Source organism: Callospermophilus lateralis, chromosome 1, assembly GCF_048772815.1.
Source record: "Callospermophilus lateralis isolate mCalLat2 chromosome 1, mCalLat2.hap1, whole genome shotgun sequence".
Taxonomy (NCBI): domain Eukaryota; kingdom Metazoa; phylum Chordata; class Mammalia; order Rodentia; family Sciuridae; genus Callospermophilus; species Callospermophilus lateralis.
Genome location: NC_135305.1, coordinates 66,573,634 through 66,587,718, shown reverse-complemented (window position 1 = coordinate 66,587,718; position 14,085 = coordinate 66,573,634). Strand labels below are relative to the sequence as shown.

At 37.4% G+C, this 14,085-nt stretch overlaps 1 protein-coding gene across 1 annotated transcript in view; it reads right to left on the bottom strand.

The window, feature by feature from the left end:
• Positions 1-14,085, bottom strand: part of Grm3 (glutamate metabotropic receptor 3) — an 86,686-nt gene that overhangs the window by 8,954 nt on the left and 63,647 nt on the right. The window contains exon 4 of the mRNA XM_076862580.2: positions 4,680-4,854. Coding sequence (XP_076718695.1) covers positions 4,680-4,854 — 175 coding nt within the window. The remainder of the gene's footprint in view (positions 1-4,679; positions 4,855-14,085) is intronic.

The window sequence follows — 14,085 nt, the reverse complement described above, 5'->3', positions numbered from 1 at the left end:
TTTACATTGCATAACCTCATGAGTAGATCCAGTTTGTCTCCTTCAATATTTTGCAGTTCCACTTAACATTTTCAGCATGTAATTTTGATTGTCTGACTTTGGGAAAAGGTTGTGAGCAGAACAGAATAAAGAATGTCCCCTTTTCTTTTTTATCCAAATACAAAGGATGCTTGCTTATGTGTGTGGGTGTGGGAGCAGCATTGCAAGGATGCATTCAGGATGCCAAGGTCTCTGAGTTATACTGCCACTGGAAGGAGCATGTCCACTTTTAGGTGCTTCTATCCTCGAGGGTCCTGGAGAAAGCTTAGGAAATGACTGAATGTGTATGTGACCACTGACATCATGAGGCCAGGGAAGAGAGAACACCACTCTCTCTTTGAACCCAATGCCCGCTTCTTCTCTAAAGCTCATTTAGGATGACGACCTTGTGTTGCACTGATATTAATGGATAAGGTAAACAAGGATGTTTCATGTTGGGGTTCTCAAAATATTTTCTCCTGGACCATTTCCACTGAAGCAGCTGGGTTATCTGTTACAAACCAGATTTTTTGCCTTTACCCCAAACCACAGGAACTGGTATATCCGTGGGTGGGGCCAGAGAATCTCCATTTCAAAGAGGTTTTTTTTACACAGATGTTTGGGAACCATTGACCTATGGTTAATGGAGAAGAGTTAAAGTTTCATTTATATTTATTCTGACTTCCATTGTATGTAATTAATAGATACAACTTGAATTGTTCTCTTTTGCACATAGTAATATGTGAAACATTTCTCAAATGGTGCATTTTCTAAGATGTCCTTAACCATATTCTTTCTTCCATGCCTGCTTCTCAGTTTGGTCATACTTACCATTTGGGGGGGGGGGTTTACCTTAATAATCCAATACAATAATATTTTTGTATTAACCACTTTAGTTACTGTCAAAAGGCTAGCCTAGATTACAGAGAATTGTGGTATATTTGCCATTTTCCTGTCAGAGAACTAACTGGCAATTAATATGGCTGCACCTTCAAGTCTGGGAGACTTCTTGGTGTCATTATGAAGAACAGGCATTTTATTCAGATTGTCCATACAGATTCAACCAACTGCAGATCAAAAATATTTGGAAAGAATTGTATCTGTACTGAATATGCACATGCATTTTCCTTTTCATTACTCTCTAAAGAATACTATAACAACTTTTTACACAATATTTTATGAGGTATCATAATTAATCCAAAGATGATTTAATCTATTATATGGGAGGGTGTGAGTAGGTAATACACAAATACTGCATCATTTTGTATAAAGGATTTTGGTATCTTTGGGCAGGTGGTGAGGGTAGTGTCCTGAAACTAATCCTCCACAGATATCAAGGGATGAATGTACTTTATATTGAATGTTGTTGATATTGCTGCTGATTTTGGACTTATTTTCTCCAGAGATGTAAGAAAATATTCCACATATGGATGAGAGTGAATTGGTATTGAAACAGAGTTATCTTCTGTCCTCTCCACATTAAGTAATTTATTCCTGCATAACAAACTTCTCATAGCTTAAATGTCTTAAAACAACCACTCTTTTATTATTACACATGGTGTTGTGGGTCAGGAATTCAAGTAGGGCTTGGCTGGGCAGTTCACCTGCTTTATAAGGCCTTGCCTGGGATCCTTCTACTGTTTCTGCTGACAGTAGGATCTGGAGGATCCATGATGTTTCTTTCACTCTTATTCTTTTGCACCTTGGTAGGAATTTTCTTTATGTTGTCTAAAGGAAACATGCTACAAAAAAGAGGAAGTAGAAATTGGTCTGGCCAGGATACTGGTACAGTATGACTGGTGCTATATTTATTCATCAAAGCTATGGTAGAAGTTTTCCAGATTTAAGGGGAGAGAGAGAGACTGACTTTTAAAGAGTCTGGGTTCATTTTTATTATGTCACATTCCCTGAATCCTAACTCAATCGAGGCCTATACTCTTCCTAGGGATCCCCTAGCAATTTCACACAATTAATCCTATTTTCTACCTAAAAGCACCAAACACACTAAAGAAAGTTCATGATCCATTAATGGGTACACTCCATAGCATGCAAAAGCACTGCCCTGGATGTTAAGCTTCATGCGGCCAGGGACTCTGTCATAGTCATATGGTATACACAGTGCTTAGAAATTTCTGGTATATAGTAGGTACTCAAGAATTTAATAAAAAATATAAATTTCATGATAATAGTTCCAACTTATTAAAATGGAAATGATTATAACTGCAAGTCAAGAAATCCAAGGTCAACTCCTGACTCTTAAATCATTGCGTATCCTTGAGGAATAACTTCAAATCTCAATTTTCTTTACCTACAAAATAGATATCTGGTATTCATGAGGAGAAAATGACTTCATAAATGCAAATCTACTTTGAATAATAGATATAGAATCACAAATAACAGATGAATAAATTTGTTACTTTGAAATGCATAGGCATATTATACAAAATTTTCATTTTGTTACATAGTACGATTTCACTGATTTGGATTTACTGATTAGGGTAATACTCCTGAAACACTTAAAATACGAATTTAGAACTTTTAAGAGGAAGGAAATTTATTTAAAGTATCATTGAGTAATAAAATAGTCTAAAAATGTTGGGTTGGGCAGATACCAACCTGGAAGCACTAATTGGATCATATCAGGTTAGCATACTGAGAACAGCTTAGGCAGGTCCATTATAGTCACAGTACATTGTTTTTGTGTAAATGGAAATTTCTAAATTTCTGAAGAGAGACTTGCCTGGGTAAAGGGCCCTTGTTGTTCCTTTAGGAATTTGTTCATTCACATATATATTAGAAACTGCTGCCATTTCTGAATTATTGGTCTGGATATATGAGATTCTGAACAAAGTCTGTGGGAGACTTAAGGACTTTGCTGACTTGTTCCAGCAACAACCAAGAGATTTGAGATATCAACAGAGACCAGAGGTAACTCATCCTCCACAGGGAGCCTCCCTTCACCCTCCCTGTAAAGTCTACCAACAACCTAGCATCATGAGAACTCTCCCAGCTTGCTCTCTGAGAGAGGTTACATGATACTGTAGTCAGGTCGCTGGCTTTGAAATCAGAGGTTTTTGACCCTAAAATCAGGCTCAGCCACTTTAAAAATGTGTGAGCCTAACTGGGTTTCTTTACCTCAGAGAGTTATGAACATTAAATAAAATATACAGTACACACACACACCATATTTAACAAAGTTCCCAACACATAGAAAATACTCAGTACATGATAGTTCCTGTTAGACGTTGTTACTGTTTATTGCCAGTTCTTTCTCGTCTGGACTAGCTAGTTGTTACAATTGGGCTACAAAGGAAGACATTTTGCTGAAGAAATAAGCATGTTTCTTTATTTTACAGGTCTTACCATATCCTGGGATTCAACCATTGTGAAACCTGGGGATTTAACTGGAAAGACAGTAAGTCCCCACCCATGGCAGCTAAGGAGCTATGGTAGATACAGTGTATCACTGAACACATGTGCTCAGTCTGCCAGTCTTCCCTCTGTTTGCTGGGGGAGGGTTGCTCTGTGAAATTCTGTACTTTGTTGAAGAAATTGGGGCACTGATGTGATTGCTCACCCTGAGATGCTGAGCTATTTTGAAGTATCCTTTCTAATTGACTTGAGGCAAAATGGTGAAGTAGTCATTTGTCTCTGTCACTTCTAATCCTCCCTCACTCCTCTTGGCTCCACTCCCCTTCTTTCTCCTCCTCTCCCGTCTGTCAGTGCAATTCTCTTACCAAATACCATAAATTAGCTGAAAGTGGTTTAAAAGGCTGTCCCCTTCAGGTACATTTGTGCTTTAGAAAACTCTATAAAAGAATTAAGTCACTGATTCTCGAAGGATAGTGTTTCAGACATCTGCTGGCCAGTAGGAGAGGGATCTTTGGACTGGGGAGATGTCCTGGGGTCCTTCAGTTCACACTGCCTTCTCAGCTGGCTGTCAGCTGAAAAAACATGGTGTCATTGAAATAGGAAAATCTATTCCAGCATTTTCCAAGGTGTCTTCCATGGGAAGTGAATTGGTTTTAGTGTAGTCAAATACTTTTAAGAAACTCTGAATAACATTGTGAATACAGAAAGAAACATTTTCTTGCTGTAGAAGTTTCTCAAAACTTTTAATAGGCTCGTGGTAAAGAGAGTACTTTAAACTTTTAAGAGGGTATTTGGGTGTAGCATTTTTTCCATTTTATTTTATTATTTTCCCCTTTCATTTTGCAGGAAGCACCCTCACCATCTGTGTGACTTAGGGTATACTTTACAAGCACCAAACTTGTCAAACACTCCAGTCCAATGAGTAAACTGAGGCAGGGGCAATACAATATCTTGCATAAGGTTTTAAAGTGATCACTGAACAAGATCAGAGGTCAGGTTATTTGGCTCTACAACAGGGTCAAAAACCCTAATCACAATTATAGGTTAAAGGTCCTTCTTCTCTCTTAGTCTGTACATAGTACTCAAACAGAAAGTTTGACTCTCCTGCTCTCCACCATATCTTCAACTCTCAAGAAAGTATCTGACACACAGGTATGGTGATAATTAGTACTTACTAAGATTGAACTGAGAGTGCTCATGGGGGCAGACATAAGTTGCCTGTTCCTGCCAGCCTGGTCTCTACTTTGATGCTCTATGTAAGAAAGAGTCGGTGTTGAGTCCATACTTACACTGAGAATATGTGGTCCCCGTTCCACTGACACTAAACCTGTTGAGGTGCAGTCTGTGTGTGACCACATTCTTCTGGGGTTGGAACAGGATGATGTGCACCTTGGGTGCAAACAAACAGCCCAAGACCACAAAGCCACTCAGGCTAACGGAGATGCACATGGTTGTCGTCTGCACCTACAAGACAAGAAAGTGTTGGCTAGTAAGTATATACTGCAAATTCAAGCTGGTCATTACCTAAAGACAGGACTAAAGAGACCAAAGAGAGAAACCAGAATCAGCATAGTTGTATTCTTATTATAGTTAAAACTATGTAGTAATTATATTGGATCTTCTGTGTTTGTGATATGGAAACATGGCTGAGGACTTATTTATAAGCAAACTTCCTTTGTGTGGGTTGCTCCTGAACAGTTGCCAAGAATTCTTTTCTTTTCTATCTATAAAGATATTTATGCAGAATCACTGAAGTAAAAATCTTCAGTAGTAAAACATAAATATTCTATGATGAAGTGGCCAGATTGCTGACAGTTTCTGTCAATGAACTCGGCTTACTTAAGTTTCACTACATTACGAATCAATTTGGACTTTAATATTTTCCCATCCTCCTTTCCTGCTGGGAGTTCTGCCTATCAACCATATTGGGAGAAGCTGTCAACTTCTTTGTGTGCTAGTATTTCTTTTACATATTTTGTTGGCATCTTTCTGAATTTTGGTACATCAGGTATTCACCATAAATCTTTGTGTTCTCTAGGCTTCTATACTCCATCCTTAACAGAATGTTTAATTCTCTTCCTCTTTGCTTCCTCTGGAAGTATACCTTGGAGTGGAAACTATCATTTCTTCTTATTCTTTTGCTCTCTTCTCTGATTTTATCATTTCTCTTGGTTTCTATTCCCATAGATCTATTGAAAAATTATGCATTGTACCCCACTTATTTTATCACCTTCAGTACTGAAAAATGATCAATTAATGACTTCTTCTGCTAGTTTTGTGAACATTTACCACATATACTCAGAGGTTCCTAGTTATTCTAGTATAATTTTGGATTTACTTTTTATTCCTCCAAAGGCAAATGTTATTATCAAATAGCATAATTTTTAGTGTCCTAAAGTCTATGATCTTCATTTATAATCAAGAAAAGCTGAACTGAAGACTGAACAATTAATTGGAGAAGGCACATACATTTAGAAGGCTTCATTCTGGTATTTGTTTATTTTGGGGGGGGCAGATATTTGGGGTTGAACTAATGAGCCACATCCCCAGCCCAATCTTGTATTTTATTTAGAGATAGGGTCTTACAGAGTTGTTTAGTGCCTCTCTTTTGCTGAGGCTAGCTTTGAACACATGATCCTCCTACTTCAACCTCCTGAGCCACTGGGATTACAGGTGTGCGCCACCACGCCCAGCCTGGTTTTTATTTAAATAAAAAGACTTGGGTTATGTTTTTTGTATGTATGTGTGCAAGTATAGGTGTGTGCATGCATTCATTTGTGTGTAATTGGGAGTGCTGATGTTGGGGCTCTAGCCCAGGGCCTTGGACATGGGTGTATCACTGAGCTACACCCCCAGCTTATAGTATATTTCTTCAGACCCTAGTTTCATTTTAAATGCTAAAAGCATAATTCATCTGTGTCATTGTCTTCCTTAATTATTCCAGTGCCCTCAAATTTTGGGTCCCCACATTTAGGCTCCTTTCCCTTTTGCCTTCTTCTCAGAAAGGAGGCTATTATTCAATTCTATGATTTAAAACCTTGATAAATCTGTTATAATTTGTTTCATTTTACATATATGTGTAATAAAGATTTTAGAATTATACTCCTTTTACCTCAATTTTGACTGTGAAGCTAATATAAGAGACAGCACATGTCATGGTGGGGGAGAAAAAATACAAATATGCAAATTTTGAAGGAGAACCTTTTTAAAGATGTTTCTATAACCATTCAAAGTTCTCACACTTTAAGATATTATAAGGAGCTGGGGGTTGGGGGTACATAGCTCAGTGGTAGAATGCTTGCCTAGCATCCATGAGGCCCTTGGTCTATTCCTAGCACCTGTCCTACAACAAAAGACATTATAAAAAGAGGAGAGGAGAGGCCTTTCGGAGAAGATCTTGGGAAAAACTGCACTATGAATTCTATGCCCACACTTAAAGCTGAGTGAGGGGTGTTTTAATGTGGCCATTCCAGGAAGAATCTGGTGTCTCTACAGGAGGAGATGCCCTGGATTGGTGCTGAATTCCTGCTTTGGAAATCCAGAAGGTGAGAAAATGCTAATCACCTTAGTCCAAATGAGAGATACTTGCTACTGTACTGCGATATTGTGTTACTGTAAGAATTTATTAAAAGAAAAGATAGGTAGGAGGTACACATGGACAAAATGGGCAATACAAGAGCCATCCTGGGTAGTCCTGGGCCAAATGTGGAGGAGCCTAGAAACTTTCACAGAAAGAGGCTAACGGTATACAGCTAGATGCCTTGGGATTGAGGAAGGAGCCATAAGAGACTTCTCAGACTAGAGAATTACTAGTCAACTCACTCAATGACTTTCAGGAGAAAAAGACTAGAAGGGAAACTTGGAAAATCATGAGAAAATACTCTTAATTTATCTTCCAGCCATCCTAAGTATGTATCTTTTACCACGTGTGGATTTTGAGATGATAAAGCCATCCAGCTATGTAAGAATTGTCTTACTTGTTCTTTCTTTAATCAGGGTCAAGAGGGAAACAGCAATTGGTGAATTGGGAAATACAAAAAAGGAGAAGTCAACCAATGAAGGCTATTACTTCAATGCAGACCAGACCTCAGGAGGAAATGCAAATTTATGTTAAGATATAATTTCAGTAATTACATAGGCCTAGATATTTTAATTTATTAATAGAGATGATTTCCAGTAGAAAATGATTATAGGAACTTGTATTACCTAAGAGTCTACAAATTTGTAGATCTACCAAGGTCATGAGTACTTTCATTCACTGTTCTCTCCCTAGCATCAGAGCGGTACCTAATATATCTACAAATTTCCATTCAGGGGAAGGGCATGATTATCCTCACTAAATACTAAAGAGATGAGGTGAGGCAGAACCAAGGTGAGTTTTGATCATAGTTTGTGTGCCATATTTACTCAATATGACTGTTGTAAATTTGAAGTCTTTATTTATTTTACAAAGCCCAAGTATCAGCCTCATAGTTTCAGTTGTCCAGTTCCTTCAGTAAATCACATTATTTACAGTCTGTATTTATCCACAATTCTATGTCCTGACTCTTTGTACACTGGAAGTCCAAGCTACTCTATTTTTATGGCCCTTAACTCCCAGCAACATTGGTTCATCTGGTCTCTTTTTGCTCCCTGGTCACATCATCTTCTCTCACTGGCTGTTCCTTGTTTTAGTTATTTCGTTTAAGTGTTGGAGTGTCACAGACCTCAGTTTTGGATTCTCTTCTTTATCTCATTATATTTCATGACTTAAATACTTGCTAGAGTAATTATATCCAAATATTTATTACTAGCTTATTACTACTTCAGGCTGATCCTCTGTTCTTCATGTTCTTTTGGATATATAATAAGCTTATACAATTAATATGGAAGCAAAATTTGATCCCCTTCCTCAAATGTCCCTATTTGAGTAAATGACACAAAATGCCACCTGACTGTACAAGTCAAAACCTGGAATCATCTTTGATTTTTGTCATTGCCCTTACACCCACAAATCCAATCCAACAGCAAGTTCTGTTAGTTCTGTTGGGAGGTAATTCTCTGTTGGTGACTCATGTTTCCATATATCTTGCAAACAGAGGCTCTGACTGTGTTCTGAACATTCTTTGCAAGGATACTTGCATAGAAAGAGCATTTGAAGATGGAGATAGTGCCCACCTCTATTGCCAAGGGCCATCATATGACTGTGTGAGCATTAGAGTTCAGGACCACTGCAAAGGCTGACACTGGTTATTGTTATATAAAAATTTTCATGTTAACTTGTCACCTTATAAGTAGAGTAAAATCCTAGGCAGCCTTTGATAATTTTTGCAATAAGCATGGAATGCCAATAGATGGCTTTGTAAAAAAGAAAGTATGCAGATTAATGAAGCAGAAAAGTCGCCGCATAGATAATAAGACAGGGAAGTTAGCAATCTTTGATAAGAGGAGTGTCAGAAGTCAATAAGTGATTGCCTCTGAACAGTACTGAAACAATTGGATTACTATTTTGAACACTGTCTGTTTAGGAGGATTCACAGTGTCTCAAACAATACATAAATAAATTTGAGATGGGAAGAGAACAGAAAAAAAAAAAAAAGAAAGTATGAGGGGTTCAAGGGCTGATCAATACGATTTTAGGGAAGTCCATGAGAATCAGTAGCAAACATGTTGACACAACTGTATGGTCAGCCAGGGATAAATAATGTTCCATTTTTCTGTCTACTAATGAAGATTTGAGGATGGGGTTAAAGGCAGAGTAATAAGATATAAGTTCAAAGATAGCTGTTGGAACAGCACCCTGTCACCAATTCCCTCTGGGAGGAAGTATGGAGTGAATTCTTCCTCAGTAGAATTCAGAAAATTTCTTCTGAGTGGGCACAAAGTTTCACTCCCTTTCATATTAAAGTTGCAGAGGTATGCACCTATGCTGAGCCTGGAAAGAGGTATCTTCAGAGAAGACAGAAACCCAGTAAATTGTTTGCACTTTGGCTGGTTTCCTGGGGAAGCTGAGAGGACAGGAAACATAAAACATATTGAGGAAGAATGGGCACACTGAGCCTCTCAGGGCGTATCCTCTACTGTAACTTCACAGGGCAAGCTTAGATTCATTCCAAGATATAGTTGAAGGTCTCAGAGCTTTTTCAGTGCAACCTGGTTATAGAAAAGGAGCTTCAGTTCTTATGGTGAGACTTTCCAAAGGCAAGAAAACTCTGGGGGGAAATCATAGGTGAGATAGCAATTAGTATTGGGGCACTTACATATCTGGATTGGGTTTATAGCAGTGGCAAAGATGCTGTATTGAAGAATGAGAAACAGATGCAAAGAAATCTAGATAAATTCTTGCTATCAACTGGTGCTCTGAAAAACTTCCTTAATCTTTATGTTAAAAACAGGCAAGACTCTAAGAGCTATTATTATGATAAAATAGCAAATGCCCTGTATTAAAGTGGATATCTTTAAACATTCAGTTATTGCTGTGTGGACCAAGGTCAGTTTAGTTGAAGATCACAAGCTATGAGTCCTAGGCAGAAAGCTATAGATCCTGGCTTCTGAGTCAATGTATGCTGAAGTTGAAATGAATAGTGACAGTAATAATGATCTTATCATCCAGTTTAGGCTTTTGGTTCCACAAAAACATTTGAATCTTGGTTAGAGGAGCCACAAGTAGCTGTTCAGTGCTGAAAACTGAAAACCAAATGTGTCTTGCTTACTGTCTTGGAGCTGTCCTCTTCCCTCACCATTCCCTACTCCACCCTCACTATCCACCCTGATTTTAGCTGCTTTAGGAGAAAGATGCTTAAAGGTTAGGACTAAGGTTTCTCCATTAGGAAGGATGGTTGAATTCCATGTACACAAGTCCAAGTCGACTGGCAAACTTGAGATGGGAGGAATTCAAGTTTTTATTCTGCATTTGGTATAGACACCCCGATCATTCCCCTACTAGACCTGTCATAGGGAAGGCAGGGCTGGGACAATGGGAAGGCATGTGAGGCACTTGTTTAAGATGCAAATTTACTGGGACACAAAAACTCAAAAAAAACTCCACATTATTTTAATGTAGTTTTAAAAAATTAATGGTAAAATCCATGATGAACACAATATGAATACTTTAAATAAGAATTGGATCAGTAACAGTGCCACACCATGACATATTCAATCCTAATGCAAAAAGAAAAATAAAGTAATTCTGACCTTACCTTGATTACTGAGTATGCAGGTGTCCCCTAGTTCACTTTACATTGCTTTGTGGAATTTGGGACTAAGGGGATCCACACAAATACTGACACTATCACTATTGTTGTGGTTTTAAAAAAATCTTTGTCTATGAATCAGAAATCGTAAGTCTTCTTCCAGCCTTCCTGTAACTATGTGGCAGTCTAACCCTATGGGATTGCACATAGAAAAAGAACTGTTCATAGTAGGGTATAGTGGTGCACACCTGTAATTCCAGTGACTCAGGAAGGTAAGGCAGGAGGATCACAAGTTTGAGGTCAGCTTTGGCAACTTAGCAAGACCATGTCTCAAAAAAAAAAAAAAAAGAAAGAAAGAAAGAAAGAAAGAAAGAAAAGAAAAGAAAAAAGAACAAGAAAAAGAAAAGAGCTGGGGATGTAGGGATGTAGCTCGGGGGAAAGCACCCTTGTGTTCAATCCCCAGTACCCCAAACCAAAACCAAATCCAAAAACTGAAAACCATTTCACAGTTTTTAAGGGGTTCTAGCTCCACTTTCAGTCATTCCCTTGTTAACATCATGCCCTAGCTGCTAAAGGCTCTTTCCTACCAAAGCAGCCTAACCAGTCTCCCTATTCCTGCCTTTTCTTTTCCTTTTTCTTTTCCTTTCTGTCATATAAACATCTTTTCCTTGATGTTTTTTTTTCCCTAAAATGTAATCTCAGAGTTAACCTTGGCTTGAAAAATTTTAAATGTTTTCCTTTTCCATATAAAGTAAAATTTAAATCTTTTTCTATGGCCTGTGAAGTCCTACATGATCTAGCTCCCGTGCCTATCTTTCATATCAAATCATTCTTCCAGTTGCTCATAAAACTGTGGCTGTGAGTGCCTTTCTTTTCTAAGACATTTTGCAATAGTGTGTTTGTACTTGCTGTTTCTTCTGCTTAGCACATAGAATTCCAGTTGTGGCATGAGTTAGCCTCCATTTTCACTCATTTATTATTAACTTCCATTTCTATCCTTCCCTACTCCCCACCAGACTGTAAGTAACAAAAGAGGAGGGACTTTTCTATGCTGATAGCTCCATCACCAAGGTTTACAAGTGTTCAAATATTCCACTAAAGAAGTACTATGAAATGGGCACAAGCAAAGTATGGGTGACAGACATTTTAATTTTTTTTTTTTTTTGGAAAGAATTTGAGATTTGATACACTTTTAAAAATCGTTAAAATAGGGCTGGGGATATAGCTCCGTTGGTAGAATGCTTGCCTTGCATGCACAAGGCCCTGAGTTCAATCCCCTGCACCAAAAAAGGAAAAAAAAAAAGTCTTCAAAATACTCAAGTGAGTAAATTGGAATTTTACTATAAGTTACTTGAACCTTGTTACAATTCTAGAGTGACTTCCAAGGTCTCCGCCTACTATAGGTAAAGTGCTTTACCTGCCCAAACCCAATACTGAAAGTATGGCTCTTTGTCTAGCAGGACTGCATTCCCAGAGCTTGTTAGAAGTCCAGAATTGTGGAAACCTTTCCTTCTTACTATATTAGAATCTTTATTTTTACAATATCCTCCACGTGATTTGTATTCACATTAATGTTTGAGACACACTGTGGTAACTCCTTTTTCAAGACAAAATTTTTTAAAATCCCATTGCTTACCACTGCATGAGTTGGCCTGCATTTTCATTCATTCATTATTTACTTTTCATTTCTATTTCCCACTAGACAGTAAATTACCAAAAAAGGAGGGACTTATCTACGTGAAGAGCTGTATCTCCAAGGTCTATAAGAGTACAAATACTTTTGGAAAGTGTCAATGAACAAAATACTCAGTAATTACTCTTAGTGATTCCTTTATGGGTCATTTTCCCACATAAACATAGCCTAGGTTTTATTTATGCAATTTAAAGTATGTACTGGATTCCCAATGACTCAGTGTTTGATTCTCAACCTGAAAAGTTTTGATTGTAATATAGCAGGAGATGACCTGGGAAATTTTTCAAAGAGACTTTGAATTTTTGCCTTTTTACTGAATTCTTACTTGCTCTGTCTTGGATGCCTGCAATAGTTCTAGATTCTTCTTCAAATCTGTCCTTCACGTTTAAGATAGATAAGTTTGTGGTACAATATCAAGGGCATGGATTTGGATCAGAAAAAACTCGTCCTATTATTTCTTAACTGTGCCACCTGGGAAGTTAATTATCCTCTGAGTTTGTTTACTCATTTCTCTGATGGATAATAAAATTTGCTTTCCAGGGTGTTAATGAGGATAAGTGAGCTCATGTATGCAAAGCACCCAACAGAGTAAGTTGATCAGGAAGGAAGGAATTGTGAATACTTGCTCTCTTACCTTTCGTCATGTCTCTTTTTGTCTAAGTATCAACCAACCAAAAGAAAGCAAGAAAAATTTTTAAGAACTCAAGATTCAAAGCCCTTAATCGTTATCTAAATGAAATTCCCTGCTGGTATAATCTGGCCAAATTGACAATTTCCATTCAGTTTTCACAAGACCCACCCTCCCCGTAACTCATTTTCCAATGAGTAGGACAAATATAACTGCCTTCTGGTTTGATTTATTCCTGTCATGTCTCAGCCTTCCTTAACTGTACCTGTCCACCAAGGTATGGGGTAAAATCCTACATCTTCAAGAAGTATCCCTGGAGAGACTAAGCTCTTAATGATTTGTTTTTTGAAATCCAGAGATATTGAGTTTGTATCACCAGTTTTTAATTATAAACTATTCTATGTTAATCCCAAATTATTTCATGCTTGGTCTCTTCAGCATATATGAAATGTATATTCCTTAAGCTCTATAGGCATGAATGAGTGTGTAAAGACCAAAGATGGGATAGGGCATTAAAATACATTAACAGTAGTCTTTTAATCCTCAAACTCTGAAAATTCAAATTCTCCTGTGTTTCATATATTCTTTCCTTTGATTTTGCTGATCCAGTACAAATGTTACCTCTTAAAGATTTTCAAATTTTTTATGGTTAGTCTTAAAATGCTTGGCCATTACTCCAATGCTGAACGTAGGGTCTCAATTTTTATCATTTATATATTAGTGCACTCCACAGGTTTGATTCACATAGTTGTGAATAATTTAAATAAACTATATATGTTAAGTTTTGCCAACTTCTTGATCCAATGCTTTGAATAGATTTTTATTCCTTTGTCATTTTCTTTTTTAAAAAATATTTTAATTGACAAAAATTGTGTATGTTTATCACATACAATATGATGTGTTCAAGTATGCATATACTGAAGAAGGGTTAAATCATGTTAATTGATATGCAATATCTCACATACTTACCATTGTGTGTGTGTGTGTGTGTGTGTTTGTGTGTGTTGAGAACACCTAAAATCTCAGTCTCTTAGTGATTTACTAAGGATGTTATTAACTCTAGCCACCATAATATTTTGAATTTTTTTCCTTCCTATCTGAAATTTTGTATCTGCTTTGTCTTCCTTTTGGGATGCAATTTTCTAGGTTTTGTCAATGTAAGAATTGCTGGAAAACAGAAGATTTGGGGGTTATTATACCTA